Source organism: Schistocerca piceifrons, chromosome 4, assembly GCF_021461385.2.
Source record: "Schistocerca piceifrons isolate TAMUIC-IGC-003096 chromosome 4, iqSchPice1.1, whole genome shotgun sequence".
In the NCBI taxonomy this organism is placed as follows: domain Eukaryota; kingdom Metazoa; phylum Arthropoda; class Insecta; order Orthoptera; family Acrididae; genus Schistocerca; species Schistocerca piceifrons.
This window is the reverse complement of record NC_060141.1, coordinates 739,772,945-739,794,303: the sequence shown is the minus strand read 5'-3', so window position 1 is coordinate 739,794,303 and position 21,359 is coordinate 739,772,945. Positions and strand designations below refer to the sequence as shown.

At 44.0% G+C, this 21,359-nt stretch overlaps 1 protein-coding gene across 1 annotated transcript in view; it reads right to left on the bottom strand.

Annotated features, from left to right (window-relative positions):
* Positions 1-21,359, bottom strand: part of LOC124794848 (RNA-binding protein Raly-like) — a 1,009,671-nt gene that overhangs the window by 106,412 nt on the left and 881,900 nt on the right. The window contains exon 7 of the mRNA XM_047258513.1: positions 5,602-5,730. Coding sequence (XP_047114469.1) covers positions 5,602-5,730 — 129 coding nt within the window. The remainder of the gene's footprint in view (positions 1-5,601; positions 5,731-21,359) is intronic.

The window sequence follows — 21,359 nt, the reverse complement described above, 5'->3', positions numbered from 1 at the left end:
TATATGCCGTTACCGAAGAATCCTCAACATTAAGTGGCTATACAGAGAAACTAATCAGGTGGTACTGAACCGAACTGGGGAAAAAAGTAACGAGTACAAGAAGCGGTCAGCTGATACAACAGAAATTTGGTAATGGAGGGATGTGGGGGGGGGGGGGGGGGGGAGGAAGTAATAACTGTGGGTAGAGACCGATGTAGAATACATCAATCAGTTTGAAATATGTATAGCACTGAGTAGTCATGCAGAGACGAAGAGATTTGCTCAGATTAGACTAACGATGGGAGACCACAACAGCACTAACAAAGACAACAGTGATTTCTAGCAAGGTCCACCGGAGGACTTTCTTCGATGTTGGAAAGCAACAGAGAGGTGCCTGGAAAATTGTATTTGTTAGGGTGGATCGTAAGTCGGGTTGGATAACACGGTTGAAGTTTCCCATGACCTAAATAAACTGGATTTTTATTTTTCACAGTCAGTACCGAGCATGCACTGAAGTGACAAACGACAAGAGTGAGTGGTATGCACACATACAGGAAGCAGTAGTATCGCGTACACAAGGTATAAAAGGGCAGTGCATAGGCGGAGTTGTCATCTGTGCTCAGGTGATTCACATGAAAAGGTTTCCGACGTGACTGTGGCCGCACGACGGGGATGTACAGACACTGAACGCGGAATGGTATTTGGAGTTAGACACATCGGATTTTTCATTTCGGAAAACGTCGGAGAATTCAATTTTCTGAGATTCACCGTGTCAATAGTGAGCCGAGGATACAAAATTTCAGGCATTAACTCTCACCACAGATAGCGCATGGCCTGCACATAGCGAATGAGAGCAGCAGCCTTTGCGTAGAGTTGTTAGTGCTAACAGACAAGCAACCCTTCGAGAAATAACAGCAGAAACGAATGTGAGACGTACGACTAGCGTATCTGTTACGGCAGTGCGGCGATATTTGGCGTTAATGGGGTATGGCAGCAGACTACCGAAGCAAATGCCTTTCCTAACAACACGACATAGCCTGCAGCGCATTTTCTGTACTCGAGACCATATCCGTTATACGGTAGACGATTACGAAACGCTTGCCTGGTCAAATGATTCCCGACTTCAGGTAGTAAGAGCTGATGGTAGGGTTCGAGTGTGGCGTAGACCTCCCGAAGCCATGGACCCAAGTTGGCAACGAGGCACTGTGCAAGCTGGTGGCGCTCCATATGGAATTCAAAGGGTCCTTTGGTCCAACTGAACCGAACATTGACTGGAATTGGTTACGTTCGGCTACTTAGGGACCATTTTCAGCCACTCCTCGACTTCATTTTCGCAAACAATGATGGCATTTACATGGACGACAATGTGCCATGTGAGCGGCCCACAGTTCTTCGCAGTTGGTTTGAAGAACGTTCGAGTTCATAATTTGGCCTGCACATAGCGAATGAGAGCAGCAGCCTTTGCGTAGAGTTGTTAGTGCTCCCGAGATAAATCAAATTAAAAATGGCTCTGAGCACTATGGGACTCAACTGCTGAGGTCATCAGTCCCCTAGAACTTAGCACTACTTAAACCTAACTAACCTAAGGACATCACACACATCCATGCCCGAGGCAGGATTCGAACCTGCGACCGTAGCGGTCTCGTGGCTCCAGACTGGAGCGCCTAGAACCGCACAGCCACTCCGGCCGACCCCCGAGATAAATCCTATAGAAAATCTGTTGGACACAGTCGAGAGGTCAGTTCGGCAACAAAATCGTGAACCAGCAACACGTTCGCAATTATGGACGGCTGTAGAAGCAGCATAGCTCAGTGTTTCTGCAGCGGATTTTGAACGATTTGTTAAGTCCATGCCACGTCGGGCTGCTGCACTAACCAGGGAGAAGGTTCGATACGATATTACGAGGTATCCCATGACTTCTATCACCTGAGTGGATGACTCGTGTTTAATTCCATAGTTTAATTGATTGTGGTGTCCATGAATTCTTGCAATGAAGTTCACGAACTGAAACACTGAGATAGCTAGCAAGAAGGCACATAAGAGAAAAAATGAAGTTGTGCAATGCAAGGAATCTGTTATTACACAGTGCAATTGATAACTGACGAATACGTAGCAAATGTTATCGAAAATTCAAAGGCGGAGAAGCGAGGACGAGTAAACCAGTCTTCGATGAAATCAAGGAGGGGTTATAGGGAGCGAGAGACGGAACAAACATAGCTGAGGAGGGAAGTGGATAGACTTTTTTGAAAAGTTCACGGCCCGAATCGAATTGTTCTCAGGCACAAAGTTTTAATCTTACATGTTGTTTCGTCATGCAGAACTTTGAGGTTTTACCAGCGTAACCGAGTACCTCTTCCTCTACTTCATAAAGTTAGTTGGTCTAAGAGCAAAACTTGCCTCGGTATTTTGTGAAATGCACTGATACACATTATAAAGATGTTTGTTAGTCGGAACATGCTATTCAGGTGGCGCCAGCAATAAAATTAAGAGAAATTTCACTTGGTTGACTTCTTGTAGCGAATGAAAATTCATAAAAATTTCTTTTGGCGAGGCGAATTAAGTTTATTTGTGCATAAAATGAATAAAAGGATTGTATTTACCTAGGAGTTTTGAAACGTTTTAAGAATGTTTACGTACGTTTAAAATCATACAATCAGCAACTGCCGTGCCACTTACGAAATGACTGGTATTTTTGCAGGCAGACGCTTTAAATATACAATATTGCTTTAAGCCGCAGGAGAAATTAACTTTCGAAACTATGTTGCGTTTCGCTGGAATAGCCTTATCTGAATACGAAGCTTTACCACACCGGTGTGCCAAGATGAAGGACGAAAGCAGCTTTCGCATGATCTGACACTCCCAGATAATGCAGCCCGGTGAAACCTGGACCATACACGGAAACAACGGCTACAGTATAGTAATCAAGGTAAGTTAAAGAAATGCGCAGTGAGACGAAGAAATGTGACACTTTTCCGCCGGCCGCTGTGGCCGAGCGGTTCTAGGCGCTTCAGTCCGGAACCGCGCAGCTGCTACGGTCGCAGGTTCGAATCCTGCCTCGGGCATGAATGTGTGTGATGTTCTTCGGTTAGTTTTAAGTAGTTCCTAGTCTATGGGACTGATGACCTTAGATGTTAAGTCCCATAGTGCTTAGAGCCATCTGAACTATTTTTGACATTTTCTCGGGGGCAATAATTACACTCCAGTCACCGTGACTCATGATGGTCCCCTGGACATTACAAAAGACAGGACACGGTCCTTAATAAGTTATGTGATCACCACGAACAGCATGCATGCTGTCTTGCTGACCACAGGGATGGCAAGGTATTGTTATGGTAACGTCTCCCATTCACCCGCCGGAGCGGCTGAAAACATCTGAATGCTTGTTGGTGCCTGTGCACGCGCTAGAAATGCATCTGCCACACAGAGGTGGAGGGGCTGTTGGAACGAGAGGATATTCGGCGAATATCTGGGACTCACAACCCATCGAGCACCTGTGGTAAGGGTTGGGGTGATGTATTTCAGTACGTTGTCATGCACGAAGGACCATCCAGCAGCTGTCAACTGCCCTGCTGGAAGGATGGATCACCCTTCCACAAGAACTCCTTAGTAACCTCGTAGTGCGCCGTGATGATCACACATCCTGTTCCGAACTATGTTCCGTCTTGGGAACCATCATAAATGCGGTGACTTCAGTGAAATTATTTTCTTTGAATAAAAGCATCATCTCTGTTCGTCTCATTGCTCATTTCTTCCAGTTACATTTTGTACTATGCTCTAACAGTTATTTCTACGTATGGTCCGAGTTTACTCGAGCTGTGTTACTTGGTAGTGACAGATCATGTGGATGTCACTTCGTCCTTATGTTTTCACACCAGTATTCATCGCTCCATATACTGAAATCAGCGTTGGATAAATCGACATAACAACTGACCAGAGCTATGGCTCTTAAACTACGATTTAATTCTAAGGCATAATCTTGTAATAATCTTGTAATAATCTTTTGATGTCTATTATTTATTTATTATAGCTACGTCAGCCATATTTCAGTACAAATGTTTTGATGACTTCTTCGGACAATCGCAGTTATACCAACTAATTCAATTTTTTTGCATTTTGACAACACATTTGTACTTATTTCTCGTAATGTAACAAATCATGTCGACGCGTGCATACATGGAACGTCTGCTTTCTGGAAGACCAACATATTGTTTTCCTTGATTCCCATTTTCTAAACGAACGTTCAAGAACTGAGTACAGTGTTTTGGGACACATTGTATAACAAAGCACTACAACAAATATGTGAGGAAGGCCCCGTTAAAAGGGCTACGGTGCGTGGTCCACGCTGCTTTGTCTACCTGGTCAAATAACACGTTGTTTACGGTGTAAACAGTATACAACTGTTCTCTGACAGCGGATTCCCCAACCGGTGCGCGACGCTTGGTAACGTCAAACGAGCCCGAAATATAAAAATTCATCAGAGTTTCAGTGGAGTGGGCGGGCACACAAACGCGCGCGCGCACACACACACACACACACACACACACACACACACACACACAAACACACACACCCACACACGCACAGACGCACTGCCGTTATGCAGTACAGTGTTTCACAAGGCTCGGAGATGCTGTAATATACAGCGTAAAAGTATCAGTGAAACATCGAAAAGTATGGAATGAACACTAAAAACATTACTCGACATGAACAATTTACGATAAAAGTATCGTCGACATTGCTGTGAAACTTTACGGCAGACGGTATTTTAATGATTTATTTGTATTGTGGAGCAGAAGTAGTTAAAATGAGCGATAAAAACTAATATTTAGTTGAACGAGAAGTATGTTATCATCTTTAAGCTACTGTGTTTAATATCTGAATCATGCATGTGCGTCGTGGTGAGATATTTGAGAAGTGATTTTTTCCATTTATTAGTGCTATATCTTGCTCGTTAGCTAATAACACGCATTAAAATGTGAAATAAATGTGTAAGGTAGAGTTTCAATGCGTATAATTGTGCGATCGTATATTATCTGTGTAATAATAACCAAGATATAATGCAGTTTAACTATGTCTCTCTCAATTCGCCCACCCTTTATCAACGAGTCTCAGTGCATAGGATTAACAAACGAGAATATTACTAACCAATCTCCTGCATTATATGTAACATTTACTACATATTGTTATGTACCAACTTCTGTAACGTTTCATTTTACTTATAAGGCCAGTTGCCCAGAAAGTATAGCTGATGGACACGACTCTAAACAGGGATATGAAACTTATCGTTACGAAGCACGACGAGTATCCAAGGAGACTTCTTTAATTTTATTTTAATTATGCGATGATAAAAGGTAACGAATTTTGAAAATCTGGGTGGTTGAGTTATTGTTGATCTTTCGCCGAATATATTTGTTACAGCATGAAATGAAACAGTTTTAAATCTAATACAACAGTCAAGCATAAATGTTAGAGTAGAAATTCATGTCCTGTCAGTCATGGCACAGCGTTAAAAAGTAATTATAAAAATATTGTGAAGGAAAGACCAGTTTGCAGTACTGACAAAGACAGCTCTCACAATGCAAAATCAGTAAGTGAATACACATCACAACATGAACCACTTACTATTGTCCGCCAACGTGTGGCACTTGCACGTGAATCGCAGCTTGCAGTACGTCTTCTTGTGTTCCAAAAGTTCTTGAAGCTCGGTGAACATCTCACGGCAGTTTCCACAGATGAGAATGTCAGGGTTACCTGTAACCACAAGAAACTGAGGCTTTACCAAATGCGAAAAAAAAGTTAAAAGCAAGGTGTCTATAACCAGAGACAAAGAGAAAAACTGTGTAGTCCAGTTTGTTAAGAAAGTTAAGTTCTGGGTTGAAAGTTCCTGGTTGATCCAAACTGTGTGCCGGACCGAGACTCGAACTCGGGATCTTTGCCTTCCGTGGGCAAGTGCTCTATCAACTGAGCTAACCAAGCACACCTCACGCCTCGTCCTCACATCTTTAATTCCGCCATTACGTCGCCTCCTACCTTCCAAACTTCACAGAAGCTCTTCTGCGAAACTTGCAGAACTAGCACTCCTGGAAGAAAGGATATTGCGGAGACATGGCTTAGAAACAGCCTGGGGGATGTTTCTAGAATGAAATTTTCACTCTGCAGCGGAGTGGGCGCTGCTATAAAACTTCCTGGGAGATCAAAACTGTGTGCTGGACCGAGACTCGAAGTCGTGACCTTTGCCTTTTGCGGGCATGTGCTCTACCAACAGAGCTACCCAAGCACGACTCACGCCCCGTCCTCACAGCTTTAGTTCCGTCAGTACCTCGCCTCCTACCTTCCAGACTTCACAGAAGCTCAGTTGGTAGAGCACCTGCCCGCGAAAGGCAAAGGTCCCGAGTTCGAGTCTCGGTCCGGCACACAGTTTTGATCTGCCAGGAAGTTTCATATCAGCGCCCACTCCGCTGTAGAGTGAAAATTTCACTTTATAAACATCCCGCAGGCTGTGTCTAAGCCATGTCTCCGTAATATCTTTTCTTCCAGGAGTGCTAGTGCTGCAAGGTTTCGCAGGAGAGCTTTTGCGAAGTTTGGAAGGTAGGAAGCGAGGTACTGGCGGAATTAAAGCTGTGAGGACGGGGCGTGAGTCGTGCTTGGGTAGTTTAGTTGTGAGAGCACTTGCCCGCGAAAGGCAAAGGTCCCGAGTTCGAGTTTCGGCAGGGCACAAAGTTTTGATCTGCCAGGAAGTTTCATATCAGCGCACACTCCGCTGTAGAGTGAAAATTTCATTCTAAGTTCTGGGTTGTTTCAAAGCGAATGTCATGATTTTACTTATAAATAATTCACTACATGAAACTCAAATTTTTGTTTGTATACCTGTGCCCTTGTGACGCATTATTTCCTGTGGTTTCCGTTAGAGAGCGCCATTAGTGACCATGGCGACTAGTGAACAGAAAGCTTTTTGTCTTTTACAGTTTGCAAGTACTTAATCTGTTGTTACAGTGCAATATGCGTTACATATTCAGGTCCATGGTAATCCTCTAAGTGATAATAACATCCATACGCGATATCATCAGTTTAAAGACACCTTCTGCGTTTGCAAAGGGAAGAGTACAGGACGACCAAGAGTGACTGAAAATCGTGCTGAATGAGTGAGAGAGTCTTTCACGCTTAGCACCGAGAAATCATTTCGGAACGCTAGTCGTGAATTGGCGATTCCAGTGACGTCTGTGTGGACCGAGACTCGAACGGTCGGGCACACAGTTTTAATGTGCCAGGAAGTTTCATATCAGCGCACACTCCGCTGCAGAGTGAAAATCTCATTCTGGAAATGAAATGTTGCTGCATAACGATGAAGCTTCCCTGGATCGTACCGTCTTCTGTGATTAATCGACTTTTCACTAAGGGGCAGTGTGAACACAGATAATGTGCACGTCTCGGGGGTCAGCACATCCTCACGAGCTGATACAGTTGCAGCGAGATTTTCCTAAATTGAATGTTTTTTTGTGCCATATCGTGGCAGAAAGTCTATGTGCCTTTCTTTTTCGGTGAAGGAACTATAACACATTTATTACCTCGATGCTCTAGAACTGCAGCTCTTTTCTCACTTGGAGCTGAACCAATAACTTCATTTGGTAGCAAAATGTTGCACCGCCTCACTACACTACAGGTTAAACGACGTGGTACAAGATCGCTGCATTGGCCACAAAGGCGCGGATGACAGAGTTTGTCTCACATGGCCTCCACGTTCATCCGATCTGCCGCCATGCGATTTTTACCTTTGGAGATTCATAAAGGACCGTGTGTTAGTGTTTCCGTTACCAATTGATCTAACTGAATTAAGAAACAGCACTGAAGCACTTGTTGCTACAATTACTCCGGACACACTGATCAAGGTCTGGGAAGCGCTAGCCTATTGAATCGCTCTGTGTCATGTGACGAATGGTATTCACATTAAACACTTGTAGTATTTATAACTGCAAGTTGTATGTAATAAAATGCTACAAAACACATTTTCAAACACCTAGTAGAACGGCGAACTGCATGACTTGCCGTAATTTAGCACATATGTAACCAATTTGCATTTTGACTGTGAATCTCGCTAAAGGTCAGTACGGATCACAGTGCGAATTTTCCGGGAATGCTGCGACTGGATAGGGAAGCAGAGACGGCATTTCAACAAATTGCCTCTTGTATCACGTGGATAACGTTGCTTACTTGAATCCTACAAATTTGGTGGGGCATATACACCGCCGGAAGAAAAGTTCACCCGTAAAGACGATGTAGAATTTGATCCAATGATGGCATATGCCAAATTTTAGCCTTCCGGGTGGCGGGATGGTCCTTTCGAAGAATTTCCACACATGTCGGACGTGCTGCATCAGTTGTGTAGTGGTGCTGGTTATCAGTGGTCACGTGAACATCCTCATACTCGTAAACGATGCTCTGGACGTCCAGGCAGCACCGCCAGGATCGTCGTGTTGTAAGAGTAGCAGTGGCGGATGGTACAGCTACAACTACACAGATAAGAAGGTTTGTGAGCCCTGACGTGTCAACACCAACTGTTCCGAACCAGTTACTGGGAGTCGGACTACGGGCACCCGTTTCTTTTGCCCATCTACCACTCACGCCACAGCATTGTCGGTGCCGTGAGGGGATGAGTTGGAAAACAGAATGGCACGCCGTGGTCTTTAGCGATGAAAGAAGATCCTGTCTGCACGCAAGAGATGGTCGTCTGTGTGTACGACGTAGGCCTGCTGAACGCTGTCTCATAGAGTGCATTCGTCCAAGACACACTGGCCCCGTCCTAGGTCTTACGGTCTGGGGTGCGATAAGCTACAGCTATCGTTCTTCTTTGGTGTTTCTGGAACGGACGCTAACCAGCGCTCGGTACATCTGGTGTTGTTAGATCTGTTCCTTTGTCTTTCTCGCAAAGCGAAGGTGATGCTTTTTTTCCAACAGGATAATGCTCACCTGTACACTGCGCACTAAAGTCAACGTGATGTGCAAGACGTGCACCAACTTCCCTGGCCAGCACAATCTCTACACATGTCTCCCATCGAGTACGAGTGGGATTGATGAAACTAGACGGAACTCTACGAGACAACTCTTACAGAACTACATGAACAGATCGAGCAGGAGTCGCGTAACGTATCCCAGGACAGTATTCGCCATCTTTACGATCGACTGGCTGCCAGAGTAAGCGCCTGCATTGCCGCCCGTGGAGGCTACACCGGATAATTGTATGGGTGTTTCAGCATGGGTTTATACCTGGTATCTTAGAATCGCTTGTGCTATTGATCTATAAATGTAAACATTTCATGTTCTCCGTATAAACTGCCGCAACAATAAATCTTGAATGAAATGGACACCTCCACACGTTTGCAATAATTTTTGTCCAGTACTGTGTTTCACTCTAAATACTAGTTGGTACCGAGCGAGGTGCCGCAGTGGTTAGCACACTGGACTTGCATTCGGGAGAACAGCGGTTCAAACCTGCGTCCAGGCATCCTAATTTAGGTTTTCCGTGATTTCCCGAAATCGCTTCAGGCAAATTCCAGGATGATTCTTTGAAAGGACACGGCCAACTTCCTTCCCCATCCTTCCCTAATCGGATGGGACCGATGATTTCACTGTCTAGTCCCGTCCTCCAAATCAACCAACCAACTAGTTTGCACAGAAAAGGTACTGATAATGTGTTTTCACTTTGTTCCCATAAAATTTCTCGCCAAGTGTCGTGCAATGACGCTCTGCAACAGCGTGTCTCGTCCTGCACCATAAAGTCACAATGCAGGCAGGTAATATAAGGCACTCCACAGGGTTCAGTATTAGGTCCTATAATCTTTTCATTGCACATAAATCGTATGTCATCAGTTTTGCCCTACTGTAAATACCGCGTGTACGCTGGTGATCTCCAGTTTCATTTAAGTGCAAAACCAACAACTCTGAAAACGGCTTCCGAGAATTTCAGTATCCATCATTGTGCAGTATTAAAATGGGCACGGTATGTGCGATTAAGCCTCCACCCATCCAAAACCCAAGCGGTGCTGGTTGATCATTCTAAACTCAATAGCCCGAAATATTAGGAATCCCTACCATCTTTAACATAAATGAGGCAAATACCAACTTCTCGCGAACAATGAAAGAGTCTAGGAGAAATAACAGATGAAAATCTAAATAGGACTGAGCACGTACGTACAATGTGAAAGAATGCGTCGGCATCTCTGCATGCCCTAAAAAAATATGAAAAGCTGTTTCCTCTTAATTTGAAAAAAAAAACTTGTACATACATTTATACTTTTAGTTACTTATTACAGCTACGTTATCTTCAAGATCTTTCGCAGAAAATGTCATGGCTGCTGGAACTTGTAATGGATGCCTTTGTTCATTATATGTGTGTTGTTCTACTCTGTAATCATATTTTACCGTCATATAGACAGCTATTAGAGCTGCGTGCTGCCAAGCCAAGAGATTTCCATACCCTCTTTCTTTCCTACTATCTTCTCAACGAACAATTTCCCCCATGTCTGTCCTTGACCTCAAGGATGTTATCTGAACAATATGACAGAAGCACCCGTTCCAACGAGAGCAAATTCAGTTTTGCTCCACACCATCGTTTAGCCAGTTTCTTGAAGTTCTTCTCGGTAGCAGGAATCCGACTCTGGAATAACAGTTCAAATGGCTCTGACCACTATGGGACTTAACATCTGAGATCATCAGTCCCCTAGAACATAGAACTACTTAAACCTAACTAACCTAAGGACATTACACACATCCATGCCCGAGGCAGGATTCGAACCTGCGACCGTAGCGGTCGCGCGGTTCCAGACTGAAGCGCCTAGAACCGCTCGGCCACATCGGCCGGCAGGAATAACAGTCCGCTTGATATTACAGAACTGAAAAGCATCTCCTGCTTCAAAGACAAATAATGACATATCTACTAAGCACTGTCGATGTAATCACACATTACCCTCGTACATACCTCTTCCAAACCAGACTTTTCTCTTTACTCCGTGCTCTCAGCTGAGACTCTCAAATTTCCTTTCCCCAGAACTCATATATCAGAAAACATCTATGTTGTGCACCTGTCAATTCTTTTTATATCTGCCAGTGTCATTACTGTTATTATTGCCATTGTTATTATTGTCATTATTATTATTACTTTTTTCAATGTTAGTGGCAGCAGCTAGAGAAGTACAGGTACCGCTAACATTTACTTCATAGCCAGTACTATTCACACACACTGCAGCTTCAGATCATTTTAATACTATTTGTCGTAAGGAAATTGTTTCTTTCTCAGGGAAGTATGATGTAACAAAGGTAATGTATATATGGAACCGTGGTCCGATGTAACGCGGCGGTTGTATAAAATTTGGCACGATATACCTTACGAGGACAGCCAACAACTGCGCCAATGAATGCTAAGCCGAATGACTGCTTGCACAAGGGCCAGAGACGGACCAACGCGTTACTGGCTTGCTCAATTTGTGAAGCTCTTTCTCTTGAACAAATCATTCTATTGTTCTGATATTCTAATCACTTGTTTGTCTGCATATGCAAATCATATCTACCGACTACCGTCGCATTCGAATAATTTCTTCGTAATGTGTCTCCTGTTTGTATTTACTTTTTGTCTTACAGGGTATTACCGGCTAAACAAAATAAAGCCCATGACTGTAAAATCAGTTATGGATTTTTTCGGAATTTTATGTCAAAAACAGTACAAATTGTCTCAGCTCTTAATACGACTGTAGTAAGCTTAATTTTGGGAAGTGAAATGACTTTTTCATCACTTGATTACTTGGAGACTGAAGGGTAAAATCTTACCTCAAAGTTAGCCATTTAAGAAATCATAATTTCGATTTATTTAAAGTGTAATGACGTCCTTTGTTTTCATAATCTCACACATGATGGCTCAAATATAACCCAAGATATTGCTAAAAGCTTATGTATGGTACGTCAAGAACATACCGAAACAATTATTAAAATTTCCCCTGCATCAGGCCCTCGTCGAATGGACTTTCTCGATAAATGTAACGTTTCCTCCACACTCATAGGGAATATCTTCGGGAGCCGTGGCTTTAATTCACCTAAGCGGCGACTAACTGCTGACTGAAGGCAGTTTTCACGGCGAGGTAATTACATCATCGTTGGCGATTGGCGGGCCTCCTCTTTTTTGTATTTCCAGCGTCGTTGGCCGTTGGCTGTGGAGCACTGTCGCTACTGCACCACAGCAGAAGAACGGCGCACTTCGTAGCGAATGTCGGCAGCCAGACACAACTGAACTTTCGCATTCCTCTTTCAGATTCAAATTTAGCTTTGTGACATCAGCAAACGTGGCGTCGCTATGTTTGCAGTGCGAATGGCTGAAAGCAAACGCAGTCGAGCCCCTAATACACAGGCCGACGTAAGTGTTCGAACATACACATGTATACTATTCCTATTCTCTCTATAGGTATTTAAAGTAAGTAGACGTAAATATAACTCGTACAGTATAAAATTGAGGCTTCTGCTAAACAAATGAACTCATGAAAAGCAACTGAAACATATTTACACTACCAGAAACAACGAAAATAATTTGATTATATCTGGACGCCTACCCATGAACCATGGACCTTGCCGTTGGTGGGGAGGCTTGCGTGCCTCAGCGATACAGATAGCCGTACCGTAGGTGCAACCACAACGGAGGGGTATCTGTTGAGAGGCCAGACAAACGTGTGGTTCCTGAAGAGGGGCAGCAGCCTTTTCAGTAGTTGCAAGGGCAACAGTCTGGATGATTGACTGATCTGGCCTTGTAACAATAACCAAAACGGCCTTGCTGTGCTGGTACTGCGAACGGCTGAAAGCAAGGGGAAACTACAGCCGTAATTTTTCCCGAGGGCATGCAGCTTTACTGTATGATTACATGATGATGGCGTCCTCTTGGGTAAAATATTCCGGAGGTAAAATAGTCCCCCATTCGGATCTCCGGGCGGGGACTACTCAAGAGGATGTCGTTATCAGGAGAAAGAAAACTGGCGTTCTACGGATCGGAGCGTGGAATGTCAGATCCCTTAATCGGGCAGGTAGGTTAGAAAATTTAAAAAGGGAAATGGATAGGTTGAAGTTAGATATAGTGGGAATTAGTGAAGTTCGGTGGCAGGAGGAACAAGACTTCTGGTCAGGTGACTACAGGGTTATAAACACAAAATCAAATAGGGGTAATGCAGGAGTAGGTTTAATAATGAATAGGAAAATAGGAATGCGGGTAAGCTACTACAAACAGCATAGTGAACGCATTATTGTGGCCAAGATAGATACGAAGCCCACACCTACTACAGTAGTACAAGTTTATATGCCAACTAGCTCTGCAGATGACGAAGAAATTGAAGAAATGTATGATGAAATAAAAGAAATTATTCAGATTGTGAAGGGAGACGAAAATTTAATAGTCATGGGTGACTGGAATTCGAGTGTAGGAAAAGGGAGAGAAGGAAACATAGTAGGTGAATATGGACTGGGGGACAGAAATGAAAGAGGAAGCCGCCTTGTAGAATTTTGCACAGAGCACAACATAATCATAACTAACACTTGGTTTAAGAATCATGAAAGAAGGTTGTATACATGGAAGAACCCTGGAGATACTAAAAGGTATCAGATAGATTATATAATGGTAAGACAGAGATTTAGGAACCAGGTTTTAAATTGTAAGACATTTCCAGGGGCAGATGTGGACTCTGACCACAATCTATTGGTTATGACCTGTAGATTAAAACTGAAGAAACTGCAAAAAGGTGGGAATTTAAGGAGATGGGACCTGGATAAACTAAAAGAACCAGAGGTTGTTCAGAGATTCAGGGAGAGCATAAGGGAGCAATTGAAAGGAATGGGGGAAATAAATACAGTAGAAGAAGAATGGGTAGCTTTGAGGGATGAAGTAGTGAAGGCAGCAGAGGATCAAGTAGGTAAAAAGACGAGGGCTAGTAGAAATCCTTGGGTAACAGAAGAAATACTGAATTTAATTGATGAAAGGAGAAAATATAAAAATGCAGTAACTGAAACAGGCAAAAAGGAATACAAACGTCTCAAAAATGAGATCGACAGGAAGTGCAAAATGGCTAAGCAGGGATGGCTAGAGGACAAATGTAAGGATGTAGAGGCCTATCTCACTAGGGGTAAGATAGATACCGCCTACAGGAAAATTAAAGAGACCTTTGGAGATAAGAGAACGACTTGTATGAATATCAAGAGCTCAGATGGAAACCCAGTTCTAAGCAAAGAAGGGAAAGCAGAAAGGTGGAAGGAGTATATAGAGGGTCTATACAAGGGCGATGTACTTGATGACAATATTATGGAAATGGAAGAGGATGTAGATGAAGATGAAATGGGAGATATGATACTGCGTGAAGAGTTTGACAGAGCACTGAAAGACCTGAGTCGAAACAAGGCCCCCGGAGTAGACAATATTCCATTGGAACTACTGACGGCCGTGGGAGAGCCAGTCCTGACAAAACTCTACCATCTGGTGAGCAAGATGTATGAAACAGGCGAAATACCCTCAGACTTTAAGAAGAATATAATAATTCCAATCCCAAAGAAAGCAGGTGTTGACAGATGTGAAAATTACCGAACTATCAGCTTAATAAGTCACAGCTGCAAAATACTAACACGAATTCTTTACAGACGAATGGAAAAAGTAGTAGAAGCCAACCTCGGGGAAGATCAGTTTGGATTCCGTAGAAACACTGGAACACGTGACGCAATACTGACCTTACGACTTATCCTAGAAGAAAGATTAAGGAAAGGCAAACCTACGTTTCTAGCATTTGTAGACTTAGAGAAAGCTTTTGACAATGTTGACTGGAATACTCTCTTTCAAATTCTAAAGGTGGCAGGGGTAAAATACAGGGAGCGAAAGGCTATTTACAATTTGTACAGAAACCAGATGGCAGTTATAAGAGTTGAGGGACATGAAAGGGAAGCAGTGGTCGGGAAGGGAGTAAGACAAGGTTGTAGCCTCTCCCCGATGTTGTTCAATCTGTATATTGAGCAAGCAGTAAAGGAAACAAAAGAAAAATTAGGAGTAGGTATTAAAATTCATGGAGAAGAAATAAAAACTTTGAGGTTCGCCGATGACATTGTAATTCTGTCAGAGACAGCAAAGGACTTGGAAGAGCAGTTGAATGGAATGGACAGTGTCTTGAAAGGAGGATATAAGATGAACATCAACAAAAGCAAAACAAGGATAATGGAATGTAGTCTAATTAAGTCGGGTGATGCTGAGGGAATTAGATTAGGAAATGAGGCACTTAAAGTAGTAAAGGAGTTTTGCTATTTGGGGAGCAAAATAACTGATGATGGTCGAAGTAGAGAGGATATAAAATGTAGGCTGGCAATGGCAAGGAAAGCGTTTCTGAAGAAGAGAAATTTGTTAACATCCAGTATTGATTTAAGTGTCAGGAAGTCATTTCTGAAAGTATTCGTATGGAGTGTAGCCATGTATGGAAGTGAAACATGGACGATAAATAGTTTGGACAAGAAGAGAATAGAAGCTTTCGAAATGTGGTGCTACAGAAGAATGCTGAAGATTAGATGGGTAGATCACATAACTAATGAGGAAGTATTGAATAGGATTGGGGAGAAGAGAAGTTTGTGGCAGAACTTGACCAGAAGAAGGGATCGGTTGGTAGGACATGTTCTGAGGCATCAAGGGATCACCAAGTTAGTATTGGAGGGCAGCGTGGAGGGTAAAAATCGCAGAGGGAGACCAAGAGATGAATACACTAAGCAGATTCAGAAGGATGTAGGTTGCAGTAGGTACTGGGAGATGAAAAAGCTTGCACAGGATAGAGTAGCATGGAGAGCTGCATCAAACCAGTCTCAGGACTGAAGACCACAACAACAACAACATATCTGGACGCAAGTATTAGAACAGAGAACAGCTTTAGGTATCATCCCGTTTCGATTAATTACTATCTGTAGTCTCCCACGTTTTTACCTCCCGCCCCTCTCCGTCTGATCTTCGGTCCACTCGCAGCATCTCCATCCCCACTCTCATCCTTCCCCTCCCCCCCCCCCCTCCCACACCCCCGACATCACTTTGATTTCCGGTATCTTATTTCTCTTCTTCACCATGCTAATAACAGGATCCCATGCATTACACAGGATGTACCCGCTATCACGATTTATCAGCGGTTCTCTTACCCGAATCTCAGTAGCTTCCTTAATGACGCAGTCCCAGAAGCAGGACGTCTGTTTCAAAACCTTGGTGTGGACATAGTGCATTCCACGTAATTCCGTCAGGCAATGTTCTACGACGACCAATATGTTAGGCTGCTGCAACCTTATGTGCGGCTGGTGATCGCGGCAACGATCTTCGACAGCACGCACCATCTGACCATGTATATCCTATTACGTCGACAAGGTATCTGACAGACTTCGGATTTCTGTAGTCCAACGTCGTCTTTCACGCTAACAAGCAATGTCCGTGTTTTGACTGGTGGGTGGAAGACCGCCTTCACTTGGGGTTCCCGTAGAATCCGCCCCACCTTGCCGGGTAACGCGCCACGAAAAGGAACGAATGCAATAGCCGCGTCCCCCCGAGAATCCTCTTCTGGATCCGGCCTCTCCGAATTTGCCGCTGCTTGTAGCCATTTTTCCGGAAAACCACTCTCAGATGTTGAAGTTCCTTGACGACACCTTCGATGTGAGAGAGAGTGTGCGAGCCCTATGTACCAAGGTATTGAGCCCGCCGTTCCTCTGAGCGGGGTGGTGATAGCTGTCTGAATGTAAGTGTAGGTCAGTGTGCGTCTTCTTCCGGTACACGCATGGCCCAAAGTGCCTCTACTCTTCTTATAACAAGGACATCCATAAAGAGGAGTACTCCATCCACTTTGACCTCCATGGTAAAACTAATATTCTGTTGTATGGGATTAAGTTGTATAAGGAAGTCAATCAGTTAGTCCCTTCCATGTGTCCATATGACAAAGGTGTCATCTACACCCGAGAAGAAACAGTTAGGTTTCCCCTGGGCTAACTCCACGGCTTTCGCTTCCTGCATGGGCAGCTGTACCTGCACACGCCATCCAAGCTCTGTTTGACTCAATGCCCAGAAGTAACAAGGCCGTTGTTACGGCCAGAAGTGGTGTTCTGGGTACTGATTTCTTACGATCTATGCACCCAAATTTCGTGAAAATGTAATCACATGTAGGTTCTAGTATAATATATTAGTCCAATGAATACCCGTTTATCATCTGCATTTCTTCTCGGTGTAGCAATTTTAATGACCAGTAGTGTTAAAACACGGACATTGCTTGGTAGTGTGGAAGACGACCTTGGACCACGGAAATCCGGTGTCTGTCAGAAACCCTGCCAATGTGCTAAGACATGCGTAGGTCAGATGGTGCGTGCTGTCGAAGATCGTAACTGGGAACACCAACGGCACGTAAGACTGCCGTAGGCTAACAGATCGACAGTCATAGAACATGGCCTGACGTAATTACGTGTAATGGACTACGACCACACCCAGGTTCTGAAACAGGCATCTAACTTCTGGGGGTGCGTCATTAAACTACTGAGACTCCAGCAAGAGAACTGTTGATAAATCGTGACAGCCGGTACATCCTGAGAAAGGCACGGAATCCTGCTATTGTAACGACCCAAGAAGAGAAATGTGGTACGAGACTTGGAAGTGACGTCGGGGGCAGATGGAGGGAATTAGCCTCCAGCACACCCATGTGGGCGCGAACATAGGACGAAGCACTATGTCGGCGGGAGTAGGTAGAGAGGAGGGAGGGGGTTAGAGATGGTGGGCGCGGGGTCCCGACGGAACGGTCGATCAGAGGGAGAGGGGCGGAAGATACAAGTGCGGCGCCGGTGCCCCAGACAGTCAGTTCAACAGCGTATCCTATGACGGCAACGCGGTAGTTCGCCGAAATATTCTGCCCATTGGACACTGACATCAGGCAGTCCATCCGTGAACTATTTAGACACTGAATGCCCATGTTTTTTGGTGACCCATTTCCCCACTCTGTTCCAAGGAGTTCTTCTGGATGTGATGTTTCGTGACACGATCTTCGAGTTCATTCCACATGTTCGCTATAGGATTTTAATCTGCAGTCTGGGGCGATGTTTTCATAAGTTTGGAGAGTGCCCTTTACGATCCAAAGCCTCACAATTTAAGCAGTATGAAAGTCTCACAGTTTTATCAGTATGATTTGGGTCGTTGTTCTGCTTGAAATAATAATCATTTCCTAAAAATCACTGCCTTTCTGTACTCTTCTTGAGATTGTTTTCAAGAATCGTCTTGTATTCAAACTTGTCCATGATCCCATCTACGTACACCATTTCCCCAGAACCTGATGAAGCCAAGCAGCGCCGTCCCATGACGTTGTTGCCTCCATGTTTCACTGCAGCTGACTAGGTTCCCATTCTGTATTTGGTATTATCCACACTATAACACATTCGTTACCCTTGTATAAGAGAAACTAGCTCTCGTCTGATCAGGGAACGTGAACTCAGAATTCTGTTAGTTTCACCACACACGGGTTAGCAAATTCTAGAGTCTTTTTCTGATTCACACTATCAACATATGTTTTCCTCCTAGAAACTAAGACATTTCAACCTGCACTATTTTAAACCCGTTCAACTGTTTTTGTGTGAACCACAGTGTCAGAATATTGCTCAGGGCTTCCCCTATTCTCAGTTGCCGTTACCCTCGCATTCTGCTTCATTACTTTTATTCGCCTACTATATATAGTAGTAAGTTTACAAGGAGAGCCATATCTCGGCTTATTCACTGCACTGTTCGTCTATTTGAAACGTCGAAAGATTGAGAATGAATCTTTTTGCTTCGACATTTTGCTCTTCCGCCTTTGTCTCCTTACCTTTACGCCTCACTTCACTTGTGAACACTAGCGAGTACTCTATAAATGCGAGCTACCGTTGCGAGGCACAGGATGAATACAATGGCTGTGTAGTGGGTGCATAAAGCTTGCATCCAGTGATGTGTCTCTTACTCGTCTGGCTACGTTCGAAAAGCTACGGCGTCCTGTAAGAGGGATCGCAGGTAAAGACAATAGGTTGTGTGACAAATACATGAATTATGATAGTTTAAATAGAGCTTTTTAGAAACACGATGGTAACGTTATAAGCATAGAAATTCAACATTACTAAATAAATATTACGTTGTTTATAATACAAACAACGGAAAGTATTATATTATTCGAATACTTCTGTTGACTTCTACTGCACAGTTTAATGGTTATGGTATCAGCTTGGATAAAATATTTATTACGTAAAATAGGCTCCTATTCGGATTTTCGATCGTGGACTATTCAGGATTATGTCGTCTGGAAAAAAGCAAAAGATATCATTATATGACTATCAACATAAGTAAAACGAAGGTAAGGGAACGTAGTCAAATTAAATCAGGCGTTGCAGAAGAAATTAGATTAGGAAATGAGGAATCAAAGACGTACATGGCTATTTGTAAAGTAATGAACGATCGGTCACGAAATGGAAATCCCAGTGAAAATCCAAGCCTTTTTTTTTTCAGCAGATAGCTATTTCTCTACATAGCCGCTGCTCCGTCTTAGACCAACTTATTCGTTGCGCTTGCAGTGTGCCAGCAAGGGTGGCCGAGCGGTTCTAGGCGCTGCAGTCTGGAACCGCGTGACCGCTACGGTCTCAGCTTCGAATCCCGCCTCGGGCATGGGTATGTGTGATGTCCTTACGTTAGTTAGGTTTAAGTAGTTCTAAGTTCTAGGGGACTGATGAACTCCAAAGTTAAGTCCCATAGTGCTCAGAGCCATTTGAACTTGCAGTGCCGAGAACTTTCATGGAGAGGGAAGTGCATGACAGTCATGGTATGTGTGGTTGCATGAAATCAGGCGAAATCTCTCGGCAGGCACCTGTACTTGGCAGGGACACCGTTTTTCAGGCATCTTTAGGTGATGCTATCCGCATATCTGTGCAAAGCTTCATAGGCTTTGGACTATGGGTTCCATTCCACAATCGATCATTCATTACTTCCAGAAAATCAGTTCTCTTATTTTAGCAACAAAATAACTGACATTAGGAGGAGTAGCGAAGATATGAAACGCAGACTTGTCATATCATGGAAAATTTTTCTGGGAAAGGTAATTTTATTAACATCTAATATGAATTTAAGTGTTAGGAACTCACAGGCTCTAGTATCAAGACATCAATCGCCAGGTAATTGGCGGAAGAGTGGAGGGTAAAAATCATAGAAGGCGACCAAAACTTTACCACAGAAAGAAGGTTCAAATGGATGTAGGTTGCAGAGATGAAGTGGTTTGCACACCACCGACTAACATGGAGAGATGCATCAAACCAGGCCTCGGAAGGAACCAGAAAATCCATAAGCCTCTGAAACCAGAGAAATAAAAAGAGTAATACAGTGCTGGCGATTAAAATTGCTACACCACGAAGATGACGTGCTACAGACGCGAAATTTAACCGACAGGACGAAGATGCTGTGATGTGCAAATGATTAGCTTTTCAGAGCATTCACACGAGGTTGGCTCCGGTGGCAACAACTACAGCTTGCTGACTTGAGGAAAGTTTCCAACCGATTTCTTATATACAAACAGCAGTTGACCGGCGTTGCCTGGTGGAACGATGTTGTGATGCGTCGTGTAAGGAGGAGAAATGCGTACCATCACGTTTCCTACTTTGATAGAGGTCGGATTGTAGCCTATCGCGATTGCGGTTTATCGTATCGCGACATTGCTGCTCGCGTTCGTCGTGATCCAATGACTGTTAGCAGAATATGGAAACAGTGGGTTCAGGAGGGTAATACGGAACGCCCTGCTGGATCCCAACGGCCTTGTATAACGAGCAGTCGAGATGAGAGGTATCTTATCCGCATGGCTGTAACGGATCGTGCAGCCACGTCTCGATCCCTGAGTCAACAGATGACGTTTGCAAGACAACAATCATCTGCACGAACAGTTCGACAACGTTTGCAGCAGCATGGACCGTCAACTCGGAGACCATGGCTGAGGTTACCCCTGACGCTGCTTCACAGACAGGACCACCTGCGATGGGGTACTCAATGACGAACCTGGGTACACGAATTGCAAAACGTCCATTTTTCGGATGAATCCAGGTTCTGCTTACAGCATCGCGATGATCGCATCCGTGTTTGGCGACATAGCGGTGAACGCACATTGGAAGCTTGTATTCGTCATCGCCATACTGCCGTATCACCCGGCGTGATGGTATGGGCTGCCATTGGTTACACGTCTCGGTCTCGCATTGACGGCACTTTGAACAGTGGGCGCTACATTTCACGTGTGTTACGACCCGTGGCTCTGCCCTTCATTCGATCACTGCGAAACCCTACATTTCAGCAGGATAATGCACGACCGTTTGTTGCAGGTGCTGTA